The sequence below is a fragment of the Ornithorhynchus anatinus genome, chromosome 20 (genome assembly GCF_004115215.2).
Source record: "Ornithorhynchus anatinus isolate Pmale09 chromosome 20, mOrnAna1.pri.v4, whole genome shotgun sequence".
NCBI classification, from domain to species: Eukaryota; Metazoa; Chordata; class Mammalia; order Monotremata; family Ornithorhynchidae; genus Ornithorhynchus; species Ornithorhynchus anatinus.
The window spans coordinates 4205490-4222045 of record NC_041747.1 but is presented as its reverse complement, the minus strand read 5'-3'; the positions used below and the strand labels follow the sequence as shown (position 1 = coordinate 4222045).

Here is a 16556-nt window from a genome sequence, read left to right as displayed (position 1 = left end):
AACGAATCAGTGGTGTAAAAAGTAACAAGGACCTGACTAGGTGCTAGCCTGGATTTGGAGCAGGTGAAATCTGACATCCCTTGCAACTGGAGAGGGAAGTTTGGGGAAGAGTTAACCCCGCCACCTTGTAATTAAGCTCATGATTTAATTATTCCTCCCGTTAGGCAAAACTCCCCCAGCTCTTCTAGTCACTGCTTCCAAAGAGCTCCTGGGTCAGCTGCTGAATAGAGCAGCTTGTGAGAACTGCAGACACTCACTGGAACTGGGGGACTTTGTTCCTCACAAAGTGGACTAAAAAGAACAAATTAGGGATTTGTGTACGTGTGTATGGTTGGGGGTTTTTTTAGTTTGTTTTTTTTTTTAGTGGAACTATCCCAAGGTCCCCAGTGAATGGACGAGGCTGATGGTGGGAAAGGGGAGCTGGAAGGGGAGGAAGGTAGGGAAAAGCAGTAAGTTTTTTCTCCACCCGAGGTGGAGGTGATGCCTTATGGGACCGAATTCAGGGCTGGAAGGAGATGGTAAACCAGTGAGGCAAGCCGTCTCAGTGAGGCGCGCCCAGTGGGGTGGGGGTCGGTGATGAGGGTGGGGGTGACTGAATTGTTGAAAGCACCCAGCCTCTCTCTGCCCAAATCTGAAGTAGTACCTGTCTGAAGAGAGACCTGTTCAGGTACATAACCTCCCTAGAGCAAGGATGGGGGCACTTAAGGATCCCATTGGAGAAGATGCTCTAGTTAGGGTTGGCTTTTCCATGATGTCGTTTGGAACGGGACAGGGCAGCCAGATATCCACTCAACTGTATATATCCGCTCAACTGTATATATTTCCATTGCCCTATTTATTTTGTTAATGAATTGTACATCGCCTTGATTCTATTTAGTTGCCATTGTTTTTACGAGATGTTCTTCCCCTTGACTCTGTTTATTGCCATTGTTCTTGTCTGTCCATCTCCCCCGATTAGACTGTAAGCCCGTCAAACGGCAGGGACTGTCTCTATCTGTTGCCAATTTGTTCATCCCAAGCGCTTAGTACAGTGCTCTGCACATAGTAAGCGCTCAATAAATACTATTGAATGAATGAATATCTGAAGTTGACCCCGACCAAATGGAAAGTAGAGAAGAAACAGCATTAACAAATCATGGTATTTACTAAGACTATCTTTGTGTTAAAGCACAGTGCTGAGATAATCAGGTTAGACACAGTCCCCTGTTCCCCCATGAGGCTCATGATCTAAGAGCTAGGGAGAACGGGTATCTTATCCCCAATTTACAGATGAGGAAATTGAGGCACAGAGAAGTTAAGACTCTTGCCCTAGGTCACACAGCAGGCTGGTGGTGAAGTTGGGTCTCCTGATTCCCTGCCAGTGTTCTTTCCTCTGGGCCCTGCCACCTATCAAACAATTAACAGGATATCATTAACATCTCCATTTGCAGAACCAAGGTTTCCAAGCCAGGGTTCCACAATGATGTGTGGAGAGAGAAGATGGAAGACAGGCAAACGTTTAAACTGGCTCCTGAGAGAGAACCTTTTCCCAAGTAGTAAACCAAAAGCAGGACCAGGCAGCTTTTCCTGCCAGATTTAGAAATACCAGGTGCAATTTCCTGTTTTTTTAAAGGATATGACCAAAGTCTGAAGATTATTTTTACATTAGAAGAGATTCCCCTCCCCAGGGTTACCAGAAAAAGTTGCCAAACTCAAAAAATGTGAAAATATGAAGTGACGCTTTTCATGTCAGAAGCCCCCAAACCAACAGTTGGGGGAAAAAAATCCCTATAGAAATATTTCGATTCTCAGGGCAATAGTGCCCCCTTTCTCTCCTAGAGCACGTTACCAACTGCTGCTTTTATAGGAATCGGAATATGAGTCCTCTGCCACTAGTTATCACCATAACCAACCACTAGTATATGTTGTGTCCACTGCGAGGAGTGCAATTGAGGCAGAAGACACTATCTCTGCCCTCAAGGAGCTTACAGTCCTACAGAGGAGGCACACATTGAAATAATTTAGATAGGAGAAAAAGAGACTGGAGTAATGGAGACGTGAATAGCTTTGGCTTTTGTCAAGTGCTTACTGTGTCCCAAGTACTGGAGTAGATAGAAGATAATCCGTTCAGAGACAGTTCCAATGCCACCCGGGGCTCACAGTACGAAGGGGAGGGAGGACAAATTAGAATGTAAATACTCAAGGGTGACAATCAGTAGGTTCAAAAGTGAGGGGAGGGGGTTAGGTGGGAGGACAAGAGAGTGAATCATTATGATGTGCCTTATGGGGTGCAGGGCTTGATCCAATTTATCCATCAGTAAGTTATATATTCCAATTTTCTCCCTACCAGTCCATCACTGGTATTTATCGAGTGGCTTCTGTGTGCAGAACATGGTACTAAGCATTTGGGAGAGTACAAAACCAGAGAATTGGTAGACCCGCTCCCTGGCCTCAAGGAGCTTAAGATTGACCAAAACTCAGGGCAGTACCATTGATTGATTGCAAGTGGTGGCTTAAGGGTTGATGAGCTCTAGGGTTACATGTTGTTTCATCAATAAGCGGTATTTATTGAGCGGTTACTGAAAGCAGAGCACCGTATTAAGCGCCTGGGAGAGTACGGTACCACAGAGTTGGTAGGCACGTTCCATGCCCACATGGAGCTGATGACGATCCGAGACTCAACTGTCAGGAATTCTTGGCTCAGGTTGGCTGCTGCTCCCATATGAGTCAATCCCCGAAGGGAGACTACAGAAGAAAAGTTGAAGAATTGATTTTAAAATCAACCGATCGGTTGAAAGGAGGAAGCATGATGATCGGGAGACTCGGGATCTAGTACCAACTGGTGGGTGACTGCTGGGTGACTTTGGGAAAGCCACTTAACCTCTCTGGGCTTCAGTTTCCTCACCTTTAAAATGAGGATACCACCTGCTGTTCCTCCCTCTTAGTTTACAAACCCCTTGTTGTATGGGGAATGCGGTTTAGTCTGATTATATTGTATGTAGCCCAGTGCTTAGCATATCACAGCGGCTTGATAAGTACAGTTAATCGATAAGAGACTAGCTAGAATGTAATCACACTGCAACCCAGTCCCTATCCCATTTGGACTCACAGGCCTAAAAGGAGAGAGAATTGGTATTTTATCCCCATTTTACAAAGGAGGAGGAAACCGAGCCCCAGAGAGGTAAAGTGGCTTGCCCCAGGTCCCGCCAGCGGCCAAGTTGGTTTTAGAGCTTAGGTCTCCTGACTCACAGACTTGTGCTTTTTCCACTCGGTCTCTAGTGAATAATCACTGTTGATGCCCTCGGCTAGGCAGTGTGTGGAGAAACTAGCCACTCCCAGCTATTTGTGCTAGAACTTGCCCGTGTGTCCAAGCAGGTCCAGAACAGGCTAATAGATGAGGAGTTCATTATGTGGGGGTTCTTTTAGCAGCACTTCATTAGAGTGTGAAAAAATCACCAATTTCTGATGGCCCAAGGGGTTGATTTTTATTTTTTTTTATTTGCTCCCAGCTGTTACCCCTCCCAGGACCAAAGGATTCCTGTACCTCTGTTCTCCCCTGTCTCCCACCCCTTCCCCACCCGACCCCCTCTTTCCTAAGCATCAGGTCTAGTCCCGACTGAGAACCCTGGAGAGGTCATTGGTAGCCTTGGACTGGTGGAGGGAGGGATGGTCTTTTACCCCGGCTTTGCTTCACTCTCATAGCAGTGGGAGTCAAAGGGAGGTTTCTTTCAAAATAGCCCAAGTTCATTTGGGGATCGGCCCCTCCCAGATCTCTTTTAAAGGAAATGAAACCATTGCGCTTTATCATCTCAAACATTACCATCCATTGTCAGTAAAACAGCTCCCCGTGCCCCCAAAGTAAACTTCTCTTCCCTCACTTAAAGATAACTCCCGCATTTCATTTTCATGCCTAGGGACACCGAAATCCAGAGCCCCTGCTTGTTGTATCAGAGCTATATTTTGCCCCTGGCTGAAGCTGTTAATGCTGCTCTAATTATGGGATAAGTTTTAATGCTGTTACTCTCTTCTGCACTTGCCATTCTTAAAGTTCAGATGGATAATCCTTTGATGTGAGAACTAAGGAGGGGAAAAAAAGGCTTTGGATGCCTCTGGGCTGAGTTTTTCTGAGGGAGGCTGTTAGCCTGACTTGCTTGTGAGAGAAACCCATGGCCGGCGTCCAGTAATGGCCTTCCTGGGGAATTCATACCACACCCCCTCTGTCTCTCCGTGGACGGATATTCGTCGAGTCCACCAGGATACATGCCTGTTCCATGACAGATCACCCGGGATCCCTGCCAACTCTATATAGAGTCCTATAGGGTGAGCCCAGATTCAACGCTATCATGTTCCGAGCTAGCGTGCGTGCATGTCGACGTACGAATACAGTGCTGGATTTGCACGTATGAAGTTGAGTTCACTTTAGGATTTCCACAGGCAGTGGTTCCAAGTTAGAGTCTACGGGATGGGGGTGGAGGGTGTGGGGAGATAGAGTGGCAGAGGGAAGGAGAACAGGTGGCACCAGGAGTGGGGAATGTCAAGAAAGTGTTTCTGCCGGGCTGGAGGAGGTGGGGAAGGAAGGAGTCGAATATGAGGCTGATTAAATCGTGGTGAGGTCAGATGCTAGAGATTCTTGAAGTTCTTTCAGGCTGCTCCTTCAGCCTGCATCTGAAAGCTCACTTTTCCGTCTGCCAGCCTGACACTCGGCAGGTCCACTTTGCCATCCCCAGCATCCACTTAAGACGAAGGTGGAATTTACTGGGGGAAGGGGCAGGAGGAGTAGCAGCAGCAGTTGGTGAAGGAAAGGTTGGAGAGGTCCTTGATGGTCGCAGAACTGCCCAAAGCTCTTGGCCGTGGGCAAATCAGATTCCACGAGACATTATTCTCAGTCCACTGAACAAGAGACTGATGTGGTGGTTTCTAAAACAGAACTTGTTGATGAGAGGTCAGACTTCTGAGTTCTTCCTTTGCCCGGGCCTGGGGTGTAGGCCCAGGAAGTGAATTTTGGGGAACACAGGCAGCCACATGTGGGAAACAGCGTGACTCAGTGGAAAGAGCATGGGCTTGGCAGTCAGAGGTCATGGGTTCGAATCCTGACTCTGCCACTTGTCAGCAGCTGTGTGACTCTGGGCAGTCACTTCACTCCTCTGTGCCTCAGTTCCCTCATCTGTAAAATGGGGATTAAAACCGTGAGCCTCGTGTGGGACAATCTGATTACCCTGTGTCTACCCCAGCACTTAGAACAGTGCTCTGCACATAGTAAGCACTTAAATACCAACATTATTATTATTATTATGTGTGGGTCCTAGACATCGTATCGCCCCGTGTAGCATGATGATGTTATTCAGATGTCTGCTTGAATCTAGAGCATTTCTCTGGGGAGAGCCCAAGAACCCAGTCAGTCAATCACTGGTATTTATTGAGTGCTTACTCTGTGCAGGGCACTGTTCTGAGCGCTTGGGGGAATACAGTGCAAGAGAAATTAGCAGATATGTTGAGTTTACAGTTGAGGGGGGAGACAGATGTTCCCCACAGTGGGACTGTAAGCACTGAAAAAGTTCACTGTATCTCCTACTTCCCCCCCTCCCCTCCCTGAGCCCTGTTCACATTGGCACTGCTTCCAAAGGTAACAAAATGGTAGTGTTTGTTAAACACTGTATTAAGTTCTGGGATAGATACGAGACAATCAGGCCCCATGTGGGGTTCACAGTCTGATAGCAGGTATTGAAACCCCATTTGCAGTTGAGGAAAGGGAGGCACAGAAAAGTTAAATGACTTTCCCAAGGTTACATAGCAGACAAGTGGTGATAGGGAGGGGTTGGGAGTCTGGGATTGGAACATCTGGGATTAGGAAAGGGAAGAGGTGTGTAGGGTAGAGAGCCTTTGGAGCAGAAGCGGGAGGCAAGGAGAACCAGTGGAAAGCACGTTGGGACTGGGAACCAGGAGTCCTGGGTTCTAATCCCATCTCTGTTACTGGCTTGCTGTCTGATCCTGGGCAAGTCACTTCACTTTTCTAGACCTCAGTTGTCTCAGATGTGAAGGAGGGGTGAAATCTGTGTGAGGATGCCACCGGAGGAGACAGAAGAGAATTAATTGTTTTCAGGGTCTGGGCTCCTCCGGGGTGTGGAGATTGTACAGTTCTCCATGCCGGGTTTTGTCTCCATGGGTTAAAGGTGGTGAAGTTTGAATTTTTCTCGGCATTCGCTTTGTTGTGTGTTATGTGGTAATTATTACGAATTGGAAGATTTCCATTTTTGAGGCAACCTGCGGGTTGATTTAAAGCAATGTGGAGTGCGGTTCTGGAGTAGAAAGGGGAGGTGTGAAGTCTTGGACAGGAAATACATTCATTCAGTCGAATGTTAAGCACTTACTGTGTGCAGAGCACCGTACTCAGCAGCGCTCGGACCGTACAGCTCAGCTATAAAGAGAGGCAATCCTTGCCTACAATGGGTTTACATAAAGGGATTATTCCCTTTGCAATATAAATGTGTGACTTTGGGCGAGTTGCTTAATTTCTCTGTGCCTCAGTTATCTCATCTGTAAAATGGGGATTAAGACTGTGAGCCCCACATGGAACAATTTATATAATAAGTGTATAATAATTGTATTTCCCCCAGTGCTGGGCAGTGCTTGGCACATAGTAAGTGCTTAACAGAAGCAGCAGCATGGCTTAGTGGAAAAAGCCTGGGTTTGGGAGTCAGAGGACATGGGTTCTAATCCCAGTTCCGCCACTTGTCCGCTGTGTGACCTTGGGCCAGTCACATAACTTCTCATCTCCAAAATGGGGATTCAAAGTGTGAGCCCCACAAGGGACAACCTGATTACCTTCTGTCTACCCCAGTGCTTAGAACAGTGTGTGGCACACAGTAGGCACTTAGCATTGGCATTTAACAAATACCATTGTTGTCGTTATTATTATTAACAGGTGCCATCATCGTTATCAGTATTATGTCATTTTGCAATATCTATTTCTTTAACATAACAAAATGATTATAATGTAATATAAATCGAATAAGTGAGAAGCAGTGTGGCTCAGGGGAAAGAGCCCGGGCTTGGGAGTCAGGGGTCATGGGTTCGAATTCCGGCTCTGCCCCTTGTCAGCTGTGAGACTGGGGCAAGTCACTTCAGTGCTCTGGGCCTCAGTTCCCTCATCTGTAAAATGGGGATGAAGACTGTGAGCCTCATGTGGGACAACCTGATGGCCCGGTATTTACCCCAGTGCTTAGAACAGTGCTCTGCACATAGCAAGTGCTTAACCAATTCCAACATCATTATTATTATTCTCTGGGCCTCAGTTCCCTCATCTGTCAAAGGGGGATGAAGACTGTGAGCCTCACTTGGGACAACCCGATGACCCTATATTTACCCCAGTGCTTAGAACAGTGCTCTGCACATAGCGCTTAACCAATACCAACATTGTCATTATTATTACTCTCTGGGCCTCACTTCCCTCCTCTGCAAAATGGGGATAGACTGTGAGCCTCACGTGGGACAACCCGATGACCCTGTCTTTCCCCCGGCGTTGTAGAACAGTGCTGTGCACATAGTAAGCGCTTCACCAATACCAACGTTATTATTATTATTCTGTGGGCCTCAGTTCCCTCCTCTGCAAAATGGGGATGAAGACTGTGATCCTCAGTGGGCCCACCCGCTGACCCTGTCCCTCCCCTAGCGCGTAGAATAGTGATGTGCACATAGTAAGCGCTTAGCAAATACCAACATTCTTCTTCTTCTTCTTCTCTGGGCCTCAGCTCCCTCCTCTGCAAAATGGGGATGAAGACTGTGAGCCTCAGTGGGCCCACCCGCTGACCCTGTCCCTCCCCTAGCGCGTAGAATAGTGATGTGCACATAGTAAGCGCTTAACCAATACCAACGTTATTATTATTATTCTGTGGGCCTCAGCTCCCTCCTCTGCAAAATGGGGATGAAGACTGTGACCCTCAGTGGGCCCACCCGCTGACCCTGTCTCTCCCCCAGCGCTTAGAACAGTGCTCTGCCCATAGTAAGCGCAGTCCAGCGCTTAGAACAGTGCTTGGTACATAGTAAGCGCTTAACAAATACCGACATTATTAGGAGGAGGAGGAGGTCGAGGCGGGGGGGGGGAGGACGGACGAGGGGGCGTGTCCGCCTCCCGGTGCCGCCGCCGATTGTTCCTCCGAGGTCACATGCATGGGGAGGGGTTTTTTTGCCCCCCCCCCCCGGCCTCCCACGTGCTTCCCGGCAGGTCCTCGTGGGGCGGGGGGGGGGGGGCCGAGCCTTCCCCTCCCCTCCGTCCCGCCCCTGGCCGGTCCCTGGCCGCCCCAAGCCGCCCCAAGCCTCGGGTCGCCGGGAGGGAGGGAGGCCCGGCGCGGCCCCCCCGGCCCCGGGCCATGTACCTGCCGGCCCCCGCTCCCCGCCGCCCGCCCTACAGGATGAGCCGGATCCTCGCGCGACAGCGGCTCCTCGCCCAAATCCAGCGAGGTCAGTCCCGGACCCCCCGCCCCCAGCCCCCTAACCCGGCCCCAGCCCCGACCACCAGCCAGGCCGCCCCCCCGGAGGGAGCCCTTCCTCCGTGCGGGACCCGGGACCGAAGCGGTGGGGGCTGGAGGGGGGGCGGCACGGGCCGGCTCACCTGAAAGCTGTCCGGCCAGGTGGAGGCTGCAGGCTTCGCTGTTTTCGCTCCGGGAGCTGGGGAGGGTCTATCTGTCTAGCTAGCTACTTCTCTCTCTCTCCATCTTTCTCTCTCTACACCTTTCACCCTCTCCCTCTACAGCCTTCTCTCTCTCCATCTTTCTCCCTCTACCTCCTTCTCTTCTCTCTCTTTTCTCCCTCTACATCCTTCTCTCTCTCTCTCTACATCTTTCTCCCTTTACATCCTTCTCTCTCTCTTTCTACATCTTTCTATCTCTACACCCTTCTCTCTCTCTACATCTTTCTCTCTCTACGTCCTTCTCTCTGTCTGCATCTTTCTATCTCTACATGCTACTATCTCTCTCTACATCTTTCTGCCTCAAAATCCTTATCTCTCTCTGTTTCTCTACATCTTTCTCGCTCTACATCCTTCTCTCTCTCTCTACATCTTTCTCACTCCAAATCCTCCTCCCTCTCTCTCTAAATCTTTCTGTCTCTTCATCCTTCTCTCTCTACGTCTTTCTATCTCTTCATCCTTCTCTCGCTACATCTTTCTCGCTCTACATCCTTCTCCCTCTCTACATCTTTCTATCTCTTCATCCTCTCTACATCTTTCTGTCTCTACATCCTTCTCTCTCTACATCCTTCTCCCTCTCTACGTCTTTCTATCTCTTCATCCTTCTCTCTCTACATCTTTCTATCTCTACATCCTTCTCTCTGTCTCTCTACTTCTTTCTATCTCTACATCTCTCTCTCTTGATCTTTCACTCTCCTTCAATCTCCTTTCGATCTCTACATCTTTCTATATCTCCACATCTCTCTATCTGTAGCTATCTCTGTACCTTTCTCTCTCTCTCTCTCTCTATATATATATATATATATCTCCCTGTCTCTGTCTCTCTCTCATTCTGTGTCCTTATGGCTATAGGCGACTGTCGTTTAAAATCTGAATATCCCAAAGTGAGCACTCCAGAATTTTAATCGGGAAAATGTCAACTTATTAAAAAGCAGAACAAACACCTTTCTTTAGGGCTAGGTGGGTAATATAACAAAACCCCTCATAAGTCTGTGAAACTGAGCTGCCTTCGTATGTCGTTTGTGTTGTAGACTTATCCGGGCAATCTTGACAAGTTTATTGATAGTGTTTGTCCGGGGAAGGAAAAACACACAGGCCGGCCTCGAAACAAGTCCGCTGACTTGCGAGGTGCAAGAACGCAACCTCCGACTGATCGATCTTCAATTATCCCCTCTGAGGTAGAGAGGAGAGGACACAGATTAAAAGCTCTTGGAATGTATCGGTGTAGTTTGAAAGGGCGATCGAAAGGCAGAGGTATCCCTAAAGCTAGTCGGTCCGCGTGCTGATGTAGAAATTTGGAAGGGCAACGTTCTTTCGGAGTTTGGCTCGCAGTTTTCCGGGAACAAACCCGTTTGACTTCCAAGTGAGCTCGAAAGAGCCGCGGAATAAAATTAGTCAAATGTCTAGTGTTTGGAAATTTTTGAAGTGCGTTAGTTGTAAGCTTAAAATTTTGAAAGTGTACATTTGTTTGAGGAGATAATGACTTTTGGAGGAAAGTAAAGTTGTAATCACCGAAATCTTATTGTACTACAGATGAAAAGAACAATATGTATTTTAGTGACCTGCATTTGATGAATGAGATTGTTTCCTTGGAAATCAGGATTTGTTTGTGGAAGTTCAGGAACTGGTGATGTGTGAAGGATGCTGGTCCTTCATGCAGGTTTGATTTCAGGAAGGATATTATGTCATTCCATAAACCTTGTGTACGAGTCTTGATTGAATGGAAAGAAAAGCAATGTTCCCCTTACGACTTGAAAATCCATTAGGCACGTTATCGAAACGACTGAGCTTTAGTTAAAAAGCTCTCTGAGAGTACGAGACGTAGCCACTGTACCAGAAGTAGGTTTTTATCCTGCTCGAGACTTTCTCTACGTTTTCACAGGCACACTTAGGTAGAGCATTACTTTATATAAGAGCAGATAAATCAGTTGCTTGCCCGATTTGCGCATGTGCATCAGCATCCCGTTTTAATTGTTTTAGCAGTGAATGAAGAATGCAGTCACACCTGCCTGTAAAACTTGTGTACGTAATGATTTTCATGCCCTACTAACAAGGCATGCACTCATCCATACATCCATTTTTCTGCTCACATCTAGCTAGAAATTATGTAGCGTCCAGCTCCCCCAGTAGACTAAACTTCTCGAGGGCAGGGAATTGGTCGTCTAAGTATACTGCACCCTGCCAAGAAGTTAGTACCGTGCTCTGCACACAGCAGTTGCTCAGTAACTACTGTACCGATCAATTGATCCTTTAGAATTGAATTGAATGTCTGTGGGCTGGGGAAGTCTTGCACGTCAGGGTAATAAGACACACGCACACAGAAGCACAAACGCACAAAGTAGGTCTTCGGAATGATTGACTCCTGACAGCCTGGCTCCAAGTTTGGCATATTTGTTCTTGCTTGAAATGTTGCTGTAGGAGCCTATTTTAAATATTAGGAACATTTGTGCAGAGCTTCAGGAATTATAAAAGCAAATGGGTGACTGAAAGCCCAAAGTAACCATTCAGAACATAAATGAGCAAGTAATTCCAGGGATTAGAAATGTGAAATTCTAAAATCATTTGGCTGATGGTTTACCAGGAAAGTGTCGGTCTGAGGGAGCAATACTCAGTGGCCTGGGATGGAAGCTGGTAAAGGAGAATTGTAGTTTGAAGGGGGAGGTTGAGCATCCTCTGGATGCATTTTTACCTTGTTGCAAACGCCTCAATTGTCCGGTGGGTGTGAAGTAAAATAATGATGCTGAAATTAACTTTGTGTTACAATGTTACAATGTAACACAAAGACTGTCAGGCACCTTTATGCCCAAGATTTCCTCTGGACATCCTATGAGTTTACAGTGGTCCTTCACTGTGAGATTCTGATTGACCTTTTGAGTCTAAGCTTCTCCAGGAGAAAGAAATTAGACTTCCCTGCATAACCAGAGCAACCAGTACTCCCACTGCCTGATGCTAGATTCATTGTTTATGAGTCCATCAGATAATTGATTGTACTAAGCATTTGGGAGAGCACAATAGAAACTTCACTGGGTATTGGGTGCCAATTGGAATTTTTTATTATATCATTATATATATATATCTGTGCCCAGATAAAATGGGCTTCAGTTAAAATCCTAACCAGATCTTTCATAGGGAGGCGATACCAACATAATGGTCTGTGACTTCTAGTCGTTGTCTTTATTGCTGTTGTCACAATGTTTCCAGTGAAGGAAAAGTTGCTCCTCACTGACTTCATTTCAGTGACATAGCATGGATGTGATTCAGTAGCAGATAACCTCTTGTGGCTGAGACCCATGGAGCGAAGAATGAGATTCTTTACCCATGAATTACTTAAGGTCACTGAAATCCAGTATGACTCTACACTTGCTCATCTTAGGGTGCAGTTAATCAGCCTGCAAGCATTCCAGTTGAAGGAAGTAAAATCCTGAAAAACTGAGGGGTGTTTGTGAATAGGATGAAAATTCACTATCACTTTCCTTTCCACTGTACCCGTTTTTCCTTTTCCCACCCACAAGGCTGGGAGAGAACTGAGTTGAGGGGAGAGAAATTGAAAGTCCAATTTCCTCCCCCAGCCAGCTGCCGTAAGGGGTGAGATGATAAATGATCGGATTTCCATTACATTATTTAAATCAGAGGTCACATTAGATTCCCTTCTTCCCCACGTTGGGAGTATGTGCGTTCATTTTATTTCTCTCCAAATAGTGTGTAGTCATTCCACTCTCTGCCAGTCTCTTCACTTGGCATCTGTAACGTGTAAAAGACATGCACGTGGCATTCACATCTGTTGGCTAATTATCACTTTAATGAGGAGTTCGGGGCGGGGCAGGGGGTTCTCGTGAGCATCTCTGTAGCCACCAGTAAATAGAAACATTTCCTGTCCACTATAAAGGGTGCAGGAAAGAAGAGAGCGGTTGGCTTTGGGAATAGCTGGATCGATGTGGATGGAGGAGGGTGGTTTGGGAGTAGGTTTACATAGCTGAAGGAAGCCAGCTCTCCTCACAGTGGAAGAATACCACACCTACAAGGGCAATGTAGTGAAAATTAGATTTTGATTTCGGTTAGTACTAGTATTTATTGAGTGACTACTATGTGCCAAGCACTGTCCTAAGTACTGTAATAACTACAAGGCAATCAGCAGATCAGATACAGTCCCTGTCCCTCATGGGGTCCAGCAGTTATTCACTCCACCTGGGGTGGAGGGTGTGGGAGTGTATTGGGGGGTGGGGGGAGTGTGTGTGTTTATGTGAGCACGTGCTTGTGCACGCTCACGTGCACTTCCTTCCAGCAGCTGTTTTTAAGGAGAGCTAAGGTGGAGTCTTCTCGGTCAGACATTTAGCCGCCTTTTTCAAAATGTACTCTTTGAAACACAGCCCTCTCCCCACCCGCCTCTTCCCTTCCAACACCGTTATTTTCCAGTTCAGAGGGGTGAGCTGCTTGGCAGAGGGAGAGGGGCGGAGCCGGGTTGTCACGCAGCTCAGAAGGCAGGGTGAGAAGGCAGTGCCTGCTGGTTATGGTCATGTTCTCCTTGGAGCAAAGAAAAGTGAGCTAGCCTGAATTTATGTCCCGTGAGTCAGAGACTCCTGCAGTTCAGAACTCACGGCTGAAATGCAATATATAAAGGGAGCCGTTTCACTGAGAGTCAAGGAGAACAGTTGAGCTGTCAAGGATGGTGAGGGAGCGGAATGAGTGAGGTGAAACTGGAAAATGTCATGAAAGCAAAGTTAACTTTGGCCCTTGTCCAAGCATTACATCGTGATAATGTAATTAGTCTGGAAATTAGTCGGTGATAATTAGCATGAGCCAGTTATTTTGAAAGCAGCTGGGCTTTGAGGGGGAGAGAGATTCTGGCACTTTCACACCTCTGAAAAACAAACTGCGAAAAATACTTTCTACAACTTCACTTGCATGCGCCACTCCAAAGAATCCCATTCAGATTAGCTCAGAGAGGGAGGGTTTGCAGACAGGTTTAAGAAAAGCTGATTTCTCCCTCCTGCAAATGAGTTTTTCTTTCATTCGGTGTTCTGGATGCCTGGTCGTTCTCAGCGTTGATATTCTGGGCCCTTCATTTCCTCGACCCTTTAGCCACCAAGAGAATCAGGCGTAGCCACATGACAGGATCTGTGGTTTGTGCCACAGCGGCTTTGACACGTGAAGGAAAAACCACACGCCAAAACTTTTGTCGTCTTTGTCTGAGCAGAGAGATGAGGAAAGCCTTCGCTCTCCGTTGCTCCTCAACGGAGATGGTAGAGATAGGAGTGGGGAAAATTCTAGCTCAGGTTCCGGGCTGCCGTTTGGACGGTTTCTTTTTTCCTCTTCTACTCTCTCTCTCCTGATCTGGAGCTCAGCAGTGTTTTGGGGAGTAAGTACTGTGTGCAGACCACTGTACCAAACACTCGAGAGAGTACAGTAGACATAATGGACGTGTTCCTTGCCCGTAAGGCATTTCCAATGTAGCAGCAACTACTTCCTCTCTCCCTACTCCTTCCTCCCTCGGTTTGGTAAAGTCTGGACTTTCGCAAGAGGTTAGCAATTTTTCTATATAAAACTCTCTTCTATTATGTTTAGGGAGTTCTTGGTTCATAATTTCAGTGTGTTTTGGTTAGCATTTGGAATATGAGAATGGATCATTTTGATCTCCAAGGCAGATTATCACTCCTTTCCCCAAAAGAAAGCAGTGTGGTTTAGGGGAAGGAGCCTGGGCTTGGGAGCCAGGAGACTTGGAGTCTACTCTTAGTTGTGCTACTGGCTTTTGACTGACCTTGGGAGAGGCACTTAGTCTCCTGAGCCACAATTTCTTCAACTGTAAAATCAGATTAAAATACCCGTTCTTCCTCCCTCTTGGACTGTGAGCCTCACGTGGGACAGGAACTGTGTGTGTATTGATTGTCATGTATCTACCTCAACGCTGAGCACAGTGCTTGGGAGAAAGTGCTTAACAAATGCCATCATTATGAGGAACCAATCATTCTTCAACAGAAACCCATCGAGACCTTTCCTGGCTTCGTTTGAGGAGAAAAATATGTGTCCGTGCTCTGGGATAGAGTCGGTTTCAAGCCAAGACTGCCCAAAGGAGATGGCACATGATCAGTTTTGACATCATCTCAGTAATAGTATAGATTGCCTAATAACTGTCAAGAAGGGGTGGGAGGTACATTCCACCATTTTCATTTTACTTTTCTAAATGGTATTTATTAAGCGCTTACTATGTGCCAGGCACTGTATTAAGCACTGGGAAAGATACAGGCTGATCAGGCTGGACTCAGTCCATGCCCCACATGGTGTCACAGTCTTAATCCACATTCTACAGATGGGACTGAGGCCCAGAGAAGTTAAGTTGCCCAAGGTCATCCAGCAGACAAATGACAGAGCGGGGGTTAGAACTCAGGTCCTTCTGGCTCCCAGAAGGCTCTATCCACAAGGCCACACTGCTTCTCGTGAGGGCAAGGCATCCCTGGTCCATGAAAGTTGGGATTGGGTTTTGTCGTAGCCAGAGTTGAGTGAAGTAAGATATTGCTGAGAGCACATGTTGCTCTTCTCATCTGCCTAGAGGGGCATCATATTGGAATGGAAAAGGATGCATCTTCTACCCACCTTTAAAACTGGTTCTGCCAAGTAATGGTGAAATTTAAGCCCCAATTTTCAGGGGCCTCTTGTGTTGTGTTCTTTTTCTTCCCGATTCTCCTATTTGTATATCATGTTTCGGAGAGTTCAATTGAGTTAGAAGATGTGATCGCAGCTTCGAGGAGCTTTTGATCTGCAGGAGAGAAATGCTACTTCTGTAGAGAAGCGCTATGCAGCAGATATGGTTGCCATGTTGGAGTTTTCAGGTTGGAGAAGTAGCGAGGCCTAGTGCAAAGAGTATGGGCCTGGGAGTCGGGAGCCCTGGGTTGTAATCCTGGCTCCGCCACTTGCCTTTCTTGTGACCTTGGGAAATCTCTTAAATTCTGGGCCTCCATTTGCTAATCTGTAAAATTTGGACAGCTATTTTCCCCCTGAACTTAGGCTGTGAGGCCCATGTGGGCCGGGGACTCTGTGTGACTTGATTCTCCTGTATCTTCCCTTGTGCTTAGGTCAGTGCTTGGCACAGAGTAAGCATTAAGCAAATACTATAATCATCGTTACTGTATGAGAAATGATGCTGAGTTAAACAACTCATGACCTCATGATCAAGTATCAGCATGACAATGGACTTGCCATCTGGTCTAAGAGCCCGGTCCAGGTGAGGGTGGCAGCAGGGAAGTGTGGAGAAGGAGACCTGGAGCTGCTGGTAACTGGCTTGAGAACCAGTCCAGGGTGTCAAATGATGAGTGCACAGGTGTTTCTGATTAGTAGCCGCCCTAGTAATGTAGCCAGACAGGTGTCACAAATGGAAGCACAACCTCCCACAGAGTCAATCCGCCCCTTTCTCCACCCCAGAAAACCGTTCAGTGGGTTAGACATAGGGTCAGGTGATTGGTCTTGTTGCCTTTCCGCACGTCATATTAGCGCCAGGCACCGGATAAGTCAACGCTTCACCATTGGTTTGATTGCGGATCAATCCTTCAAGTGTTGATAGTTTATCTTTTGGAGGACACTGCTCAGGTGAGGTTTTTCCCATTGGTAAATACCATTCTTCCTTGGGGCAGTTGCTCACTCAGTCCTTTGGAGAGTGCTTAGAGGGGGCACAGCTTGGGTCAGATTTCCCTTTGAACAGAATGTATTTTAGTCGATTTGACGTACGTTGTGGAACACGGAATTACGGTAGCAGATGGAGCGACTAGAAGGGCCTTAAAGAATTCTCTTGTAAAACATTAACTCATAGGTTGAGCCGGGGAGGTTATAGATTGCTGTGTTTTTTTTCTCTGATTACATTTCTCTGGAAGGAAAATGACTTTTCACCCTGTGATTTTCTTTTTCA

General features: G+C 47.1%; 1 protein-coding gene across 5 annotated transcripts in view; it reads left to right on the top strand.

Annotated features, from left to right (window-relative positions):
• Nucleotides 1-16556, top strand: part of STARD13 (StAR related lipid transfer domain containing 13) — a 245975-nt gene that overhangs the window by 138340 nt on the left and 91079 nt on the right. The window contains exon 1 of one of the 5 annotated variants that reach the window (XM_029048476.2): nt 8331-8436. The exons of the other annotated variants lie outside the window; for them this stretch is intronic. Coding sequence (XP_028904309.1) covers nt 8346-8436 — 91 coding nt within the window. The 5' untranslated portion in view covers nt 8331-8345. Of the gene's footprint in view, nt 1-8330; nt 8437-16556 lie in introns of those variants that run through there. 5 annotated transcript variants of the gene reach the window in all.